The 17,193-nt window shown below is 45.5% G+C and overlaps 2 protein-coding genes across 8 annotated transcripts; one reads left to right on the top strand and one right to left on the bottom strand.

Moving 5' to 3' along the window:
* The first annotated feature begins 509 nt into the window (after positions 1-509).
* On the top strand, positions 510-8,187 carry LOC121579589 (kinesin-like protein KIF20A). 5 transcript variants are annotated; one of them, XM_045224456.1, is made up of 18 exons: positions 510-667; positions 1,415-1,599; positions 2,274-2,399; positions 2,492-2,611; positions 2,734-2,872; positions 3,006-3,181; positions 3,312-3,411; positions 3,616-3,831; positions 3,972-4,158; positions 4,252-4,395; positions 4,493-4,661; positions 5,460-5,609; positions 5,694-5,936; positions 6,055-6,280; positions 6,381-6,472; positions 6,592-6,729; positions 7,035-7,075; positions 7,176-7,263. In XM_045224456.1, the coding sequence occupies exons 2-17, from the start codon at positions 1,432-1,434 to the stop codon at positions 7,038-7,040; spliced, it is 2,400 nt and encodes a 799-aa protein (XP_045080391.1). In that variant the 5' UTR covers positions 510-667; positions 1,415-1,431; the 3' UTR covers positions 7,041-7,075; positions 7,176-7,263. The 5 variants fall into 5 exon arrangements, with proteins under 5 accessions (XP_045080391.1, XP_045080388.1, XP_045080390.1 ...); XM_045224453.1 differs by lacking the exon at positions 7,035-7,075 and having other exon boundaries at positions 1,426-1,599; positions 7,176-8,187; XM_045224455.1 differs by lacking the exon at positions 7,035-7,075 and having other exon boundaries at positions 3,619-3,831; positions 7,176-8,187.
* Positions 8,188-8,239: 52 nt separating this feature from the next.
* Positions 8,240-16,898, bottom strand: LOC121579588 (cell division cycle protein 23 homolog). Of its 3 annotated transcripts, XM_041894313.2 has the most exons (16): positions 16,791-16,898; positions 15,340-15,412; positions 15,055-15,192; positions 14,877-14,919; positions 14,666-14,771; positions 14,402-14,534; positions 14,095-14,272; positions 13,870-13,967; positions 13,700-13,781; positions 12,817-12,970; positions 12,599-12,718; positions 12,399-12,474; positions 12,218-12,279; positions 11,879-11,957; positions 8,825-8,944; positions 8,240-8,653 (listed from the first exon to the last, which is right to left on the bottom strand). In XM_041894313.2, exons 1-16 carry the CDS (start codon positions 16,895-16,897, stop codon positions 8,504-8,506), a joined length of 1,719 nt encoding a protein of 572 aa, XP_041750247.1. In that variant the 5' UTR covers position 16,898; the 3' UTR covers positions 8,240-8,503. The 3 variants fall into 3 exon arrangements, with proteins under 3 accessions (XP_041750247.1, XP_041750250.1, XP_041750248.1); XM_041894316.2 differs by lacking the exon at positions 16,791-16,898 and having other exon boundaries at positions 15,329-15,405; XM_041894314.2 differs by lacking the exons at positions 13,700-13,781; positions 13,870-13,967.
* Between the last annotated feature and the right edge of the window lie 295 nt (positions 16,899-17,193).

Below are 17,193 nucleotides of genomic sequence, written 5' to 3'. Positions count from 1 at the left end.
GTGTGCTTATTCTTTGCCTACAGGGATGCTGCCTGGTTCAAGTTTTCTGTTCAAACCCTAATTGCTACATTTGTGGCAGAAATCCCATCCCTGTACTCACAGCACATAGTGTTCTTGCTCGCTAACCACACAATCACTGTTTTTTTTCCCCCTTTCAGCAGTTCCCCCTTAGATTTGATAGGGCTAGTTTCGGACCCAGACCAGACTAAACCTAGTCATAGTCCTGGACTACAACCGGTCCGGACAAGGGTCCATGCAATGGCATTTTCCTAGATAACAGTACTAGAACATTTGTAGATATAGCATAACCCACAAATAACTAAAACATTCAAATGATAAAATAAACACTTTCTAAATTCGCATTCTTGAGTAATTTTAGTTGACCAATTGAATACTATGTCTGTAGCCACGAACTTCGTATTGGTCAGCATCTGTGTAACCTTTCTCCTGTGATTGGTTGTGCACGTGAAGCGCGATGTTTGAATTGGTTGAATCAGTGGACGCCTTGAGGGAAGTGGCTGTGCACAAAGGCTAGCAATGGGCATTGCCAGGTGGCGTTTCATGGCTAGATAGAGTAAGTTGTTTCTGTTTAAAAAGTTAGATTTTTGCATTTACGAGGATAACTCACAGACGCCGCTCAAACAGTTACTTCCCCGCGACTGACGAGGTAAATAATTCAGCATTGACTTGATAAAGCTGCCTGAAGTGAAGGTCATTGGCTTTGCTAACTAGATAACAAAACTTTCTACGGTCGCAACTACTAGGATAGCTTGTTTTTGCTAATCCGCTAGCTAGCGAGACAAATGGAAAAAAATGGAACGTAACCTAGCTAGCTAGTTACATTACATTTGTAAATTAGATGCAACACATAGCTAATTAGTGTAATTTTTATTAAGAAACGATTAACTACCTAATGTTAACTATTAATGTTAGCTACCGGGGGACTTACAACGTTAGCTAGCTAAACAAACCAGTAAGTCTGCTTGCGTGTACCTGCCAATAACAAAGCCAGCCAATGGATTGCTTTATGTGGGTTCAAAAATCTTGGCTACGTTTTCAGCTCTGCAGCAACAGGCCTGTAGCTACATTATTCAGATGTCTAAAAGTAATAATGCCATCCTTTCATTTGGGATTGAGGCATGGAAATAACTTTAACTGACTACACAACATATGAGGTGGGACTTAGTTGGACATTTAAACCACTTTTGAGAACAAACTGGGATAACAACCCTCTAGAATAAACACCAGTCTTGACTTTTGGCCCTCAATTTATGCAAGGTCCCCTTCTAATCAGATTGCCTTGTATATATGAAAGTGGATCCTTTGCACCAACTAGTTAAGTAAACCTGGAAAACGTGTTGATGTAGATTTCATTCACCCTTGACAGCTCTGTGATCCCATAATCTTAATTCAGTCACCCAACAGGTTGTTATGGCGTTGTCTATGGCATCTCCGTGTGGAGTCCTGTCTAACGAGGAAGATGGCATTGCTGTGTTTGAATCCACGGCAGCTGACATCGGAGGCCGACTGAATGGAGTCACTCTGCCTGAGATCTCCATCATCTCCCCGGGGCTAGAACATCGGCCATCCATCAGAGAGGTGAGAGGCCTTAACTCTGAAGTAATAACACTGCACTCAAAAGATATCTAAGGTTCCTTTATTACAGGCCTACCTGTACATCAGTGAAAGTAACACTACATTGTGGTGACTGCTTGTTTCTGGTGACTGCTTTTGTCACTGAATCTTCTGCTACAGTTGATACAGCTGTTAATAAGTTTGTGAAGTTGGACAGTATTTGTGAGTGTTTGAGTTTTCCCAGACTGTGACCCTTTCTTTGCAAAAGGCTTTAGGGTAGATGCTAGACAGTTATTTATTGGGTGTGATGCCCTCCAGCGATTTGTCACATAGCAATGAGATAGGCCATCTTTTCACAATAAGAGCTTTATAACACACAAACACTAATCCTTTATCCTCTGGTCAGAAGTTACACAAACTATTTGCTTAGTGACCATTCCCTCTGAAATGCTCAGAGCCATACTGACCCTCTGCCTGACCTATCAATCCTATATGTAATTTTTGCTTGTCATTTGTTCATTCATAAACATTTTTGCACCTCAAACACAGATTTCCATTGATACTTTCAAAGTGTGTCGCTCATTTACACAAAGGGGATCAGTGATAGGTCTATAGTATGAAAATTTTCAACAATACATACGACCCAATTGTTCATCACAGAAGTACAGTACTGTCACAAATATCTGTCCAATATTTAGAAAGCGTCGGTGAAGCCTGGAGTGGCCAGACAAGGCAACGGTGATGAGGGGAGCACTGACAAAGTGAGGGTGTTTCTGCGTATCCGCCCTCTGACTGAGGGAGAAAAGGAAAGGGGAGAGGAAGAGGTAAGATCTGCCCTTCATCATTACATATTGTTCTATTGTCATTATGACATTCTCCAAGTCAAGACGTGTCATTTTCCTTCCTCTCATTTCAGGGCTGTGTGTGTGTGCTAAACGAAGAGAGCCTGATGCTCAAAGCCCCCAAAGACTCCCAGAACATGAAGAGTGCAGAGAGGGGAGTGGCCCAGAGCATGCACAAGTTCAGCTTCTCACAGGTAACAGATTCACGTTCATAAACGCCCTGAGCGATGAAAGACTTTTACTATGACACACATAATGCGTTGTAATATACACGTTCACAATGCTCACTGACGTCTTTTCATATGCACCTCTGCAGATCTTTGGTCCGGAGACCACCCAACAGGACTTCTTTGAGAGCACCATGAAGGAGATGGTGAGAGACGTTCTTCGTGGAGAGAGCCGTCTCCTCTACACATACGGCGTCACCAACTCTGGCAAGACCTACACTGTTCAGGGTGAGATTGGATTGTTGATGTACCACAGAAAGGCAAACGTTTTTTACTGCAGTGTGCTTATCTGTTTGGTAAGTATATGACCATATTAACAGTGGAGATATCACAGAGCACTGACGTGACCTTTCCCCTGTAGGAGTGGGTCGAGAGGCGGGTCTCCTGCCCAGAGCCCTGGTGTTTGTGTTCAGGAAACTGCAGGGCCGCCTCTACAGGGCCATGGACCTCAAGCCTGTCCTCTACCAAGAGGTACGCCAGCTGAACGTCGGTGAGGTCCGGGCTGAGGAGATCCGCAGAGACTCTCTGCTCAAAGAGGTGAGGGAGGGAGACTGGGAGCACAGGTCAGAAATTGAAGTGTGAAAGCATTAGATGAGCGTTCTTTTACGGTCAGGTTGCTGTAAGTCACGTGATGACACGTGCACTACTCCCTGTGTCTCCATCACAGGAGGATGGCATGACTTCTCGGATGCGTGACGGCACCAGTACCTGGGACAGCGGCATCGGTGGACTCTCTATAACCAGCCACATCGCCACCCAGCTAGAGGGTAATGTTCTGAATGTAACATAACTTGGCTTTCTGGCGCCCGGTGGGCCCTGAAGCGAAGTCTAGAGTTAGGCCTATAAAACATGTACACAGCATTACAAAGCTGCTTATTATATAGGCATTGGGAATATGTAGTGTTTTCCTTTTGTATAATCCTGGAGGTTGCGTGGCCATTGCTCTACATGCCCTTGTCTCTCGCTCCCAGCAGACTCTGACAGTGTGTGTCTGGAGCCCGACAGCCTGTCCCACAGTGGAGGGGAGGAGCTGGAGGAGGGGGTGCAGTTCTCTGTGTGGGTGGCCTTCTACGAGATCTACAACGAATTCCTGTACGACCTGCTGGATGCTCCGCCCTCCCTGCAGCCCAAGAAGAGGGCCACTCTGCGGCTGAGTGATGACAAGCAGGGGAACCCCTACGTGAAAGGTAACACACACACACACACATTCATATTCACAAAGAGAACGGTCTCTAATCGTGATTATATTATGCGGATCATATTGGAGAGCTTTTTGTTGTAGTTTGTTCACATTACTGACAGTTTTGCTGCTGTTTGTGTTGTGCAGACCTCACCTGGGTACAGGTCTGCAGTGCCGAGGAGGCTTGGAGAGTGCTCAGGGCTGGCCGGAGGAACCAGAGCTTTGCCAGCACTCATCTCAACCACAACTCCAGCCGCAGCCACAGCATCTTCTCCATCCGGATCCTGCACGTCCACCCAGAGGCAGACCAGGGCCAGGCCACACACATCAGCGAGTAAGTCCCATCCAGGGCTCTCATTCTCTGGCCCACTGTCTTATCCTGAGTGTCCGTGACCTGGCATTAGTAATAGTGATTCTCTCCCACTAGGTTGTCTGTCTGTGATCTGGCTGGCTCAGAGCGTTGTAAGGACCAGCGCAACGGGGAGCGGATGAAGGAGGCTAACAATATCAACACCTCCCTCCACACCCTGGGCCGCTGTATCGCTGCTATGAGGCACAACCAGAGCAAGAAGTAGGCTACACTCACACTATGCCAAAACAACAGGAATTAATCAAATACATGAAATGAAATGTGCTGTTCTGATGAACCCATTCTCCTGTCCCTACAGGTCACGAGCCCCTCAGGTGGTGCCGTTCAGAGACTGTAAACTGACCCGAGTGCTGCAGGGCTTCTTCTGCGGCCGCGGGCGCTCCAGTATGGTGGTCAACATCAACCCCTGTGCTTCGACCTACGACGAGACCCTCCAGGCCCTCAAGTTCTCTGCCATCGCCACACAGGTACAAACCCATCTCACCTTACCTTTGCAGTTACACAGCCCTAGCTTCAGAGAGAGCTGGTCAGTGGGTGTAGTTGTGACGTTTGCAGGGGTCGTGTTAATGTAGGGTTTTGTGCGCATAAAAGTAAAGAAAATGCAGAAAAAAATATCTTGCTACGTTTTGTTAAACGCAGATCTAATATGCTTCTTATTGTACTATCTGCTCGGCTTCAGTCAGGGGTCGCTCCAAATCATGAATGTAGAAGGACTAATTTCATGCTTCAGTTGCACCTCTCCACTCTGATAAAATATATTTGTTCTTGTCATTGAATTACCAGACAGGGCTCTGACTGATGTGTAGGCTACTTTTCTCCGGTACCTCCCTCCGGTGTAGTTTTTCTCCAGTAGCAAGTTAAAATGCTAGATTAATTTCAAGCAAACATTTAGAAATGTAACTGGCTACATTCTTACTATGATAAGCATTAGAAATATGATGGCCATGCATCATTTTTGCAAAAAATACCTTGCTTTTTCAGTCTAATCTAATTTACTTGTGTGGCTGCTAGTCAAATAGCATTGCACTTCTTTCATCTGATAAACTATTTTCTGCCAAATGTGTTGCACTAATGTATTTTGTGTGAAGAGAAACTATAGTTGCACATCCCTCATCTCTCTCAAAGAAAAAAAAAAAACGTATTTCGATAAAACGCAAGTGAAATGGTTTAAAACACAGATTGTTTTGATGGTCTGCATTTTGAAAATGCAGATTTCTGAAAGCTATTGTGCCCCCTGCGTGGGTGTTGTCTGTCTCCTCTCTCAGCTGGTCCATGGGCCGTCCACTAAGACCCGGGTGGCCTACATTCTGGCCCTGCTGCGGGAGCCCCAGCCTCACTCCAATGACAGCACTCTGATGGAGGAAGACGATGACAGTGATGGTGAAGAGGGGGACATCACCATGTTTGATTCAGATGTATGTCGCCCCCCCCCCCTCCCCTGTAACTAAACTGTCATTAAACCAGTGTGCATGCCTGAGTCATGTCTGTGCTGTGTTCAGGCTCTGCTGCGGGCCATCGAGGTGCTGAAGAGGGAGGTGCAGCGGCAGCGGGAGGAGAAGGAGGTGCTGGAGGCCACCATCAGGGAGCAGGTGTTCTCTGAGATGATGGAGGTGATCTCTGGTATGGAGAATGACTTCAGCCAGACCCTGGAGACAGAGAGGGCTCTGTTGGAGGAGAGGTTTGAGGACAAGATCAACAACCTGCAGAAAAGCCTCAAGAGATACTACAACCAGGAAATGGAGGTGAGCGGGATAGGACAGTCTTTAGATGATGAGTTATCAGCTATTTCAGTTGGTTTAAAATAGTGGAGTTCTCATGCTACAGAAGGTTGATTATTTTCCATCTTCCCACCCATCCTAGGTGCGTGATGAACAGGTAGTGGCTCTGACTGCTGCCTTGGAGAAGGGAGGGGTAGCCCTAGCAGAGCCAGCCCCCCTTCCCCTCTTCACACCCCTGGCCCTGGGAGAGTCGGAGGGGCCCAACCCCCGTCGCTCCCAGCGCCTGGCCTCCACAACCACAGGAGAGCTGAGCAGAGTGAGGGCTGAGCTGGACCAGTGTCGCGCCGAGCTGCTGCAGAAAAAACAAGGTTAGGAGGGAGGGACAGGACGATTGGGAGTGTGGGAACAAGAGGGTTGATTGGAGCATGACCTGGGTCTTTCTAACTAGAACTCTATTTTCTCTCCCAGAGCTAAGGTGTATCCAGGGGCAGCTCACTCCACCAGAGCCCTCAGACGCCCTGACCAACACTGCCAACCGCAAGCTGGTGGAGGGCCAGAGGGTCAGTACTCCAGCCAGGGGCCTAGTCTCCCCTCACACATTGCCCCAGACACTCTGTATTAAACACTATAACCAGGTTTGGTTGCTGGGGGTTTGAACATGTTTGTGCCTCTCCTGCAGAACATGCGTCAGTTGCGTCTGGACCTGCAGAAGCTGGGTTTGAACTTGCAGTCTGGAGAGAGGGCATGCTGCCGCAACACGGGCGGGGAGAGGCTGCGCCATGCGCTCGCAGCTGCAGACGGCACACTGGCCAAACAGGTACATGTCTATTCAAGTATATAATTCTCCCTCAAGCCAGGGTGGGACTTTGTTGCTAGGCAGCGAGGTAGAGAGCTAGGGTTGGGCTGCTGCTAGTTTGTGTCTTTGCATCAGAAGTTTTTGTTACTCTGAAAGGGCACTTATTCAACTGGAAATCCAGGTGGGAGATAGCATTAGTTTCCCCTACCATTTGATTCCCCACAGTGTGAAGATATGTTTAAATCTGTAGACACTTCTCTAGACCAAAACCTTTTCATTGTTTCTCCCTCTCCCTTCTTCCTACCTGTTACTCAAACCACTGTCAGGTTTAAGACTAAACTAAAGGGGACTAACACAACTGCACCAGGTATCATTTCTTTCTTCCACTATCCCTCCTTTCACTCACCCTCACCCCATCCTCTCTAACCCTGTCCACTCCTGTCCGTCTCCTCCTGGCCCTCCCTCAGGACCAGACCCTGGTGGAGCTGCAGAATGACCTGCTGCTGGTCAAGGCTGACCTGAGGAGGAAGGCGGAGTGCCTGGCCCAGATGCAGCAGATGCCCCCCTCTGCTACGCCCGGCTCCTGTAAGAAGAGGGGATGTGGGGCAGGGGCAGCAGCAGGCAACACTGAGAACCAGCCCCCAGAGAAACGACCCTTCTTCCACTCATTTTTCCCACAACGCACCCCGTCACGAAACAACCAACAGGGACGCCCCCGTGAGGATCAAACCATACACTACTCACGGATCCTGCGCTCCCGTCTGACTCCTCCCCCAGGTCCCTGCCCCTCTGGAAGGTACAGGGTCACAAAGTGCTGACTTGAGAGCTGAAAAATCAGGATGCTGTATTTATATTCTATAACATTATGCAAATCAAACAACTGTAAATGTGTACCATTTTGCTTACTTGTAATGGCATGTTTCAAATATTTGTCACTTATTTTATTCCAAATGTTGTTACAGTATATACACTACTAAGCTGTCTTCCTATACAATGCAAAAATGTGTTTTTGTAGAGCAGTGCTTCTCAACTCTCCTCGTGGACCCCCAGACGTTTCAAATTTTAGTTGTAACCCTGAACTAGCACACCTGATTCAAGTGTCTTAATTAGTTGACAAGTGGAATCAGGTGTGCTAACTCTGGAATAGTTCATATACGTGGAACAGCTGGGGGTCCCTGCTGAGAGGTTTGAGAGGACTTCTCATATCTTGTTTGAGTATAACACATTTACAATTATGATTGAGAATAAATAATTGAGTAAAGTTTGTCAAATTGCAGGGTAACGTTTGAGATTCTAGTTGTAGATGAGGTTGAATGAGGACTGATGCACAATACTGGTGTCTTGTTTTTTGCACATTAACTCTTGCGCCATTGCATATTACAAATTTATATCCATTTTAAATCACATTCTCGCATGTCAATGTCTTGCTTTCATATTGTTTGTCAATTTAAATGTCTTAATACAGCTTTTATCTTTATATCCCCCCCAAAAGCTTTTTTGTTGACTGGTGCAACAGTATTGTTCCTCAATCTTGTAAAGAAATCAATTTATTCTCCATGCAGTTTCCATTGATCTAATGACACTCAAGACCGTTAATGGTTTAGAGAATTATTTCGTATTCAAAAGTAAGGTAGCAACTCCTGCACCTCACTATGTAAACATACAGCTATTTGCATATATATGCGAGAAAGGGTCGATATTTGCAAACAATCTCTTCGATGACATAAGGTTGAGGTGGTCCCGTTATGGAGTCAAAGTGAGGCAGGGCTTTTTGCTAGCCAGAGAAGGTAGCGTGTCAGGGGTTGAAGGACAGGTCGAGGGGGGACACCCTCCTGATGGGAGTGTTGTTGGAGGAGAGCGGTCCAAACAGGTCTGTGGTTGAGGACTCCGTCTGGTCTCTGACCTGGGAGATCTGTCTGAGCAGAGCCTTGCCTTCCTCACGAGCCTGGTGGAAGGACACCAATCACTCACTCAGCACCGTACCTCAGACAGGACTGACACTTTAGCTATACAGGACAGGCAGTGTGCGTGTATCTATCTTATCAACATACATACTTTACATGTAAAGAACAACTGTTCAACTTGAAGAGTGCGAGGTTGTACAGGCAGTACTTACGTCGTTGTAGTCACAGCAGCGTTGCGCACAGAGTGACGCCTCGTCATAGAGCTGGTTTTTGAAGTAGTACTGGCCCAGGTAACGCAGGGCTGTGCTCACCTCTGCATGCTCCAGCTGCTCCTGTAGGAAGAGATATGCACACAAACTCCAACCACAGCGGGGGCTTTGCCATAGAGACCGATTCAATAGTACAAACATTTACATTTTAGTCATTTAGCAGATGCTCTTATCCAGAGCGACTTACAGTTAGTGAGTGCATACATTTTTCATACTGGCCCCCCGTGGGAAACAAACCCACAACCCTGGCGTTGCAAGCGCCATGCTCTACCAACTGAGCTACAGGGGACTAAAAAACAACCCTCAAAAACATCCCTATCAGTCAGGTCCATAATTATTGCCACCCTTGATTAAGATGATCAAAAAAGTATTTTATACAATTGCTCAGAGGAAGAGATTATTTTTATTAAACAAGTTATTTTTTTTTAAATCTAAAAAGATAGGGGTCCACTGTCCCTGGGGCCCTTGTTAAGGTCAAGGGCATCATGAACTCTTACAACTACCAGGACATTTTAGACAACTTGATCGAGGCTGGCATTTGGCCGCAAGTGAATCTTCCAGCAAGACAATAACCCCAAGCACTAATCAAAATCCACAAATAAATGGTTAATTGACCACAAAAATAAACATTTTGCAATGGCCATCTCAGTCTCCGGACTTGAAGCCCATTGAAAACCTGTGGTTTGAATTGAAAAGGGCAGTCCATAAGCGCAGACAGAAGAGTATCAAGGATCTGGAAAGATTCTGTATGGAGGAATGGTCTAAGATCCCTCCCAACCTCAAAACATTTTAGAAAAAGGAAATCCTCAAAACATTCCTTACCCTAGGATACTTCAACTGGTGACTATCCGGGAGAATAAAGAAAAAGGAGCACTGTTGCCGGGTAAATCTGATAGATTTATTGACGGGACAAACAAACAATAGGCTTAAGTTTCGGCATGAATCGCCTTCATCAGAGCCTTGAATAGGAAAAATGGAGGCACCTACAGTATATACCCTCGCAGGGGACTGTCCCACTCATCATGTCAATACGGTCAGTAGTAGTAGTAGCAGCAACTACACAGGTTAATCATTCGAGATTCCTACACAAACATTCCACTTGAATAGCAAAAGACAGAAATAAACAAAGAAAAACATTTACAAAGAATATGATAAAGAGAGCTGTTCATTCAGACCCTTGGGCTCGACACAATCTAAGCAGTCGATCCAAAGTGCCTCTAACAACTTTCAATTCCCCAGAATTTCAAAGTCGAGGCTGAGCCATGATTAGCATTCACATAATGCCACGCGATCACTTAGTCCATATTTTTGGTGCAGATAGCTGTTTTGTCTTCAGCTATTCTTAATTTGAGCGCGCATTTCGTCTGACCAACGTAAACAAGCCCACATGGGCATTTGAGCATGTAAACAACGTGTGTTGTACAGTCATGGTCAAAAGTTTTGAGAATGACACAAATATTAATTTTCACCAAGTCTGCTGCCTCAGTTTTTATGAAGGCAATTTGCATATACTCCAGAATGTTATGAAGAGTGATCAGATGAATTGCAATCAATTGCAAAGTCCCTCTTTGCCATGAAAATGAACTTAATCCCCCAAAAACATTTCCACTGCATTTCAGCCCTGCCACAAAAGGACCAGCTGACATGTCAGTGATTCTCTCGTTAACACAGGTGAGAGTGTTGACGAGGACAAAGGCTGGAGAGCACTCTGTCATGCTGATTGAATTAGAATAACAGACTGGAAGCTTTAAAAGGAGGGTGGTGCTTGAAATCATTGTTCTTCCTCTGTTAACCATGGTTACCTGCAAGGAAACACGTGCCGTCATCATTGCTTTGCACAAAAAGGGCTTCACAGGCAAGGATATTGCTGCTAGTAAGATTGCACCTAAATCAACCATTTATCGGATCATCAAGAACTTCAAGGAGAGAGGTTCAATTGTTGTGAAGAAGGCTTCAGGGCGCCCAAGAAAGTCCAGCAAGTGCCAGGACCGTCTCCTAAAGTTGATTCAGCTGCAGGATCGGGGCACTACCAGTGCAGAGCTTGCTCAGGAATGGCAGCAGGCAGGTGTGAGTGCATCTGCACACACAGTGAGGCAAAGACTTTTGGAGGATGGCCTGGTGTCAAGAAGGGCAGCGAGGAAGCCACTTCTCTCCAGGAAAAACATCAGGGGCAGACTGATATTCTGCAAAAGGTACAGGGATTGGACTGCTGAGGACTGGGGTAAAGTCATTTTCTCTGATGAATCCCCTATCCGATTGTTTGGGGCATCCGGAAAAAGCTTGTCTGGAGAAGACAAGGTGAGCGCTACCATCAGTCCTGTGTCATGCCAACAGTAAAACATCCTGAGACCATTCATGTGTGGGGTTGCTTCTCAGCCAAGGGAGTGGGCTCACTCACAATTTTGCCTAACAATAAAGATTGGTACCAACACATCCTCCGAGAGCAACTTCTCCCAACCATCCAAGAAAAGTTTGATGACGAACAATGCCTTTTCCAGCATGATGGAGCACCTTGCCATAAGGCAAAAGTGATAACTAAGTGGCTCGGGGAACAAAACATCGAAATTTTGGGTCCCATGGCCAGGAAACTCCCCAGACCTTAATCCCATTGAGAACTCGTGGTCAATCCTCAAGAGACTGAGGGGGGTCTGTTGCGAGTTGGAACAATAGAATATACTTGCTTTAAAACTGCAACAGCCCCTCATGACGAGTTCTGATTTTCTATGGCCCCCACCCCCATCAAAGTTGTCCATCCCTGTATTGAAAACAGGGGTGCCAATAATTTTGACCCCTATGTTTAAGATTTGTTTTATTACTCTATTTCTCAGAGCAATTGTATTACTATAAAATTATATACATTTCCCAATTTTTTGGAACATACAATATAGCTCAGTATTTGTATTATTTATTTTAGTATTTTTTGCTCATCTTTATCAAGGGTGCCAATAATTGTGGACCTGACTGTATATACACACAGAGGACAGTTAGGTTGCTCACCCCACAGGAGAAGATGTCTTGGATGTATATGATGTAACACTGGGCCGCGTCATCAGATTCATTAAGCTGCTCGTAAAGTCTGTCAACAAAAAACATGTTAGGGAATGTGTGGTCGGGATTCAACCCGATCAGCGGTAGATCCACGTTATAGTGCGCTTTACATTTAAAAGTAATTTCTAAGTGAGCCAACATATGCAGCGTTTACAGTGAATGTGGTCTGTACAAACACAGAATCATTGCCTTTAAAAAATAAAAGCGCAACTGGATTGAATCCCGGCCCAAGTCTCAAAAACACATAATTAAGTGGGTACACACAAGTACGCGCTAAGATCTCCTTACTTTGCCAGTTTCAGTAGGGCCATCCTCTCCACGTCCCCCACAGAGTAAGCCCTCCAGTAACACTGGCCAAAAAGGAAGAATAGAAGTTATTGACAATTTACAGGGAGTGACAAAATATTACAATGAAATATACAGGAAAAAGGAAAACTAGTGACAGAGATACAATGGTGCTCTTGCTAACCTTCTTGGCCTCTACTTGCTGTGAGAGTTTCTCGTAGCTCTCTCCCAGAGCAACCAGCATACGAGAGTCATTGGGCCTGAGGAGTCACAGTGACGCATCATTCACAATACAGTGTGTGACAATTTGGTAATACACTTAACTACACGATAAGAAGCACCCACATGAGAACCCTCTCCCTTGGTTTTTACTCAAACACACACCTGAGCTGGTGGGCCTTTCGATAGTAGTACAGGCAGTAGAAGGGCATCTTGAGGATCTCATAAGTCTGACCCAGGCCATACCAGGCACGGTAGTCTCGCTTGTTCACTTCTATAGCGTGCCTGAACAAATGAAATAAACACAGAACTATAAAACCATGGGGCTGAACTCCCCCGATACCCATAGGATGAGCCATGCCATAGTGGAGTGCCAGTCTGACCTGTAGGCCTGGATGGCAGCGGAGGTGTTCTTCATCTCCATGTACTCGTGGCCCATCAGAGTCCAGGCCCCCAGGCAGCGAGGGTTCAGCTTCAGAGCTCTCTGGAAGTACAGCGCTGCCTTTTCATGCTGCGACCGCAAACTGTAGTAGTTACCTACACACAGGATAGACACAGCAATCAATCAATCAATTTTATTTTATATAGCCCTTCTTACATCAGCTAATATCTCGAAGTGCTGTACAGAAACCCAGCCTAAAACCCCAAACAGCTAGTAATGCAGGTGTAGAAGCACGGTGGCTAGGAAAAACTCCCTAGAAAGGCGAAAGCCTAGGAAGAAACCTAGAGAGGAACCAGGCTATGAGGGGTGGCCAGTCCTCTTCTGGCTGTGCCGGGTGGAGATTATAACAGAACCATGCCAAGATGTTCAAAAATGTTCATAAGTGACAAGCATGGTCAAATAATAATCAGGAATAAATCTCAGTTGGCTTTTCATAGCCGATCATTAAGAGTTGAAAACAGCAGGTCTGGGACAGGTAGGGGTTCCATAACCGCAGGCAGAACAGTTGAAACTGGAATAGCAGCAAGGCCAGGCGGACTGGGGACAGCAAGGAGTCACCACGGCCGGTAGTCCCGACGTATGGTCCTAGGGCTCAGGTCTCTCAGTTGGCTTTTCATAGCCGATCATTAAAGAGTTGAAAACAGCAGGTCTGCTAGCACTTGCTAGAGAGCTGGTTAGAGACTCTTAGAAGGTCTGGTTTCAGTCTCATTGTTTGGTCTGGGTCTTGCACTGAACGTAGTAAGAGTTTTGATATGGGTTTATGTCTGGAGTTGACTTGCGAGAGGTGTGGCTTTCAGTCCGCTGTGTGGTGGCGGGACCCTTACCGATAACACAGCAGGTCTCTACCCTGTACTTGTCTATCTCCACCAGGTTGTGGGCCAGGTAGCTGAGCTCTGGCTTCATGCTCTGTGGAAACAACAGACACAGGTTCATAAAGACAGAGAGACCTCCAGATGGAGACAGTCATTACTGTGGTGCAGCAGTGGGGTCTCACCCTAACATAGAGCAGGTTGGAGAATGTGTCCATGTTCTCAATGCGAAAGGGATCCTGCTCCCGTAACTCATTGAACAGAGCCAGAGCCTGGTCAATATCTATGACAAAGAAAAGCACAGACCTGAAAATGAATAGAATACGTGCGAACTGCTTGAGAAGGTTAATAATAAGTGTTTCTTCATATTGCTCATTTAATTGACAAAGCAAAGTATGAAATAAACCCACCTCTGATGTTGTGGTAGGCCACAGCAATCTGTGACATGATATAAGTGCTCTTGGAGAAGCCTGCCTCTATCAAGCTCTGGTATTTCTGCAGGGCCTCTTTGATCATCTGCAGCTCTGTGTACATGTGGGCCATGAAGAAGTCTCTGATCCAGCAGTCTGGCAGAGACAGGGACTTCAGCTGACGAAATGAAGAGGAGGCGCAAGTATCAGTGGAATATTCCATGTTATGTAGTCTAGTAGATCTGGGAACTACTGTAGTGGGTTCAAAAGATAATTCATCTGCTTAAGTTGAGTACGTGTGTAGTACCATTTCAATGTTAGTGATGAGATTACAGAGCTCCAACCATGCTCCCCAGTGTAGAGGTAAGGCATGGGTCGCCTCCACAAACACATCCACTGCCTCCTTCAGCAGATCCAGCTTCCGCAGCACCACCCCATACCTGTAAACACACACACACACACACACTCATATTACAGGTTAAAGAGGTTAAAGACTCACTAGACATGTATGTGAGGCATGTCCAAGTCCACTGGGTGGGTGTGTGTGTGTGATACTGTGGGAGGGGCTTACAGGTACAGAGCGAATCCGTCTAACTCTCCAGCACTGTGTTTCTTACTCAGCTCCACCCTCAGCTCCCGCAGAGCCTCGTTCCGTACCTGACCTTTCTCCAGAGGCCCTGCAGTCAATCACAGACCAAAACAAATATAACCAATCAAGACATTGAACTCTGTCTAGAGACAAAAGTTTTGACTGAGGTGGCATAGAAAGCTTAGCTCCTCACCCAGGCTGTCCACTGTCTCATCATCTTTTTTCTTTTCCCCAGACTGGAAACAAAGGAAAATAAGAGAGCTTGTCAGAATTGGATGGCCATCATGGAGGAGTTACAAGGATTCAGGCAAAATTCTCTATTCTCATTTTAAAAAGGCGATGTTACTGTGAATGTTGAAACCCCATCTCACCAGATAGCGGGAGTACATGTACAGGAAGTATGCTTTCTGGCTGCGGCAGCCCCGAAGGAAGTAGGCAGCGCGGTCATACTCTTTCAGGTCAAAGTAGGACTTGGCCAGGCCAAGAGCATCCAGGTCCTGAGCATCCTCCTACAACCAGGAGGTCAGACAGAGTAAAGCAAAACAAACATTCAAATGGCCTCCAATTCAACGGTGATCAATTCAAAAAGATCAGCAGCTTGTTCATGCATTTGTACGGACAATATTATTGTGAACTATCTATTACCGGACACAAACCTCAGTAAAAAATGCCAGTGGGGGTAGGCCATTCTTGGGCAGGGGGTCCAGGGCAAATGCCAACTCTGATGCCCTGAAATAATGTCACACAAACATCGGTGATATCACTAACGTGGTTAATGTTATGTGTTATCTAATTCAATATGAACCTGTATTAAGAAAATAAAAAGGCTTCATGTCTGAACAAAATAGATTTGGCCAGACTTGCAAATTATCATTAGCTAGCTAGTCAGCCAAAAGGATCCGCCTCTCGTTCCCTTCTCTTTTTGGAGTCAGAATGGTACTATGCCGGAATGTGGACAGCCAAAGCCCGGAGTGGTATATGGCTGGGAAAACGTACATCAATCCAGGGATGGAATATGTCCTTATACTCATAATCATCCCTAAATGATTAAAGGTTAATTGAGAAGACTGAAATACTGTTCGTTTTTTTTATTAAACTGCCGTTTTCACCAGCATGCTAGCGTAGCTAATGCTATAGCAGCCCATTAGATTCCATAAAAATGGAATCTCCCGAGTGGCGCAGAGGTCTAAGGTACGTGCAGTGCCTTAGACCTCTGCGCGCCACTCGGGAGATTCCATTTTTATGGAATCTAATGGGCTGCTATAGCATTAGCTACGCTAGCATGCTGGTGAAAACGGCAGTTTAATAAAAAAAACGAACAGTATTTCAGTCTTCTCAATTAACCTTTAATCATTTAGGGATGATTATGAGTATAAGGACATATTCCATCCCTGGATTGATGTACGTTTTCCCAGCCATATACCACTAGAGATCCTGGTTCGAATCCAGGCTCTGTCGTAGCCGGCCGTGACCGGGAGACCCATGGGGCGGCGCACAATTGGCCCAGCGTCGTCCACGGTAGGGGAGGGAATGGCCGGCAGGGACGTTGGTAGAGCATGGCGTTTGCAACGCCAGGGTTGTGGGTTCGTTTCCCACGGGGGGCCAGTATGAAAAATATAAAAAATAATGTATGCACTCACTAACTGTAAGTCGCTCTGGATAAGAGCGTCTGCTAAATGACTAAAAATGTTTTAAAAAATGCGACGCTTAGTGTTGGAGTGGAAGTGTTGTTAAATCCACTGGGTTTCTTAGCATTAACTAGCCTAGTATGCTTACGAAAACGGCAGTTTAATTAAAAACGAGCAGTATTTCAATATTCTCAATTCACCTTTCATAATTTCAAAATGATTAGGAGTACAATAACATATTCCATCCCTGGATTGAGGTACGTTTTCCTAGCCCTATACAGCTCCGGGCTCTGGCTGTCCACATCAGACATGAAATAGCACCGTTCCGACTCAAGTCAAGAGACAAGACAAGAGAGAAATTAACGACAATGTTGATCCTTTTGGCTAGCTGGCTAACAACGGTGAGATCACCAAATCTAGCTATTATACACTGAAAGGAATACAGTGATCATAATAACATCAAGAAGAACGCTACTTACCACTTCACGCTATGTACAAGTCCTCTTTCTTTACAAAGCGATATTACAGCTATCAGTTCTTTTTTTAATTGAACTAAATCACCAAACTCACTACACAAGGCCGACATTTTTCATACCATAATTGGTACGTCATGAAAACACAAGTTGCGATTGGACAGCATTTTGACCAATCAAATATTAGCACCAGCTTTTCTGCTTTTTAGCTGAATTGATTCAGTACATAGTTTTTACTTTTAACAATGTCAAACAGTTTTAGAAATTTGTGGAAGTATTTTAATAATAGGCTACCTAAATAATGAGATGGAATTCAACTACAATGCAGTTAATCCTTTATCCAGAGGGTGGCAGCATATACCACAAAACACGATTAACTTTACCGTAGACTACTTTCAAAGACAGCTAG

This window comes from Coregonus clupeaformis, chromosome 13 (assembly GCF_020615455.1).
Source record: "Coregonus clupeaformis isolate EN_2021a chromosome 13, ASM2061545v1, whole genome shotgun sequence".
Taxonomy (NCBI): Eukaryota; Metazoa; Chordata; class Actinopteri; order Salmoniformes; family Salmonidae; genus Coregonus; species Coregonus clupeaformis.
Note: the sequence above shows the minus strand (reverse complement) of the source record. Positions and strands in the feature narration are given on the sequence as shown.

Excerpts from the sequence above, each read along its gene's own strand:
- LOC121579589 (XM_045224453.1), top strand. The coding sequence starts at position 1,432 with ATGGCGTTGTCTATGGCATCTCCGTGTGGAGTCCTGTCTAACGAGGAA. Across the intron at positions 3,832-3,971 it reads GGGGAACCCCTACGTGAAAG|ACCTCACCTGGGTACAGGTC; the intron begins GTAACACACACA and ends TGTGTTGTGCAG. Across the intron at positions 6,281-6,380 it reads GCTGCTGCAGAAAAAACAAG|AGCTAAGGTGTATCCAGGGG; the intron begins GTTAGGAGGGAG and ends TTTCTCTCCCAG.
- LOC121579588 (XM_041894313.2), bottom strand. The coding sequence starts at position 16,897 with ATGTCGGCCTTGTGTAGTGAGTTTGGTGATTTAGTTCAATTAAAAAAA. Across the intron at positions 15,413-16,790 it reads CTTGTACATAGCGTGAAGTG|GGCATCAGAGTTGGCATTTG; the intron begins GTAAGTAGCGTT and ends ACATTATTTCAG. Across the intron at positions 14,920-15,054 it reads ACATGTACTCCCGCTATCTG|TCTGGGGAAAAGAAAAAAGA; the intron begins GTGAGATGGGGT and ends CTTTGTTTCCAG.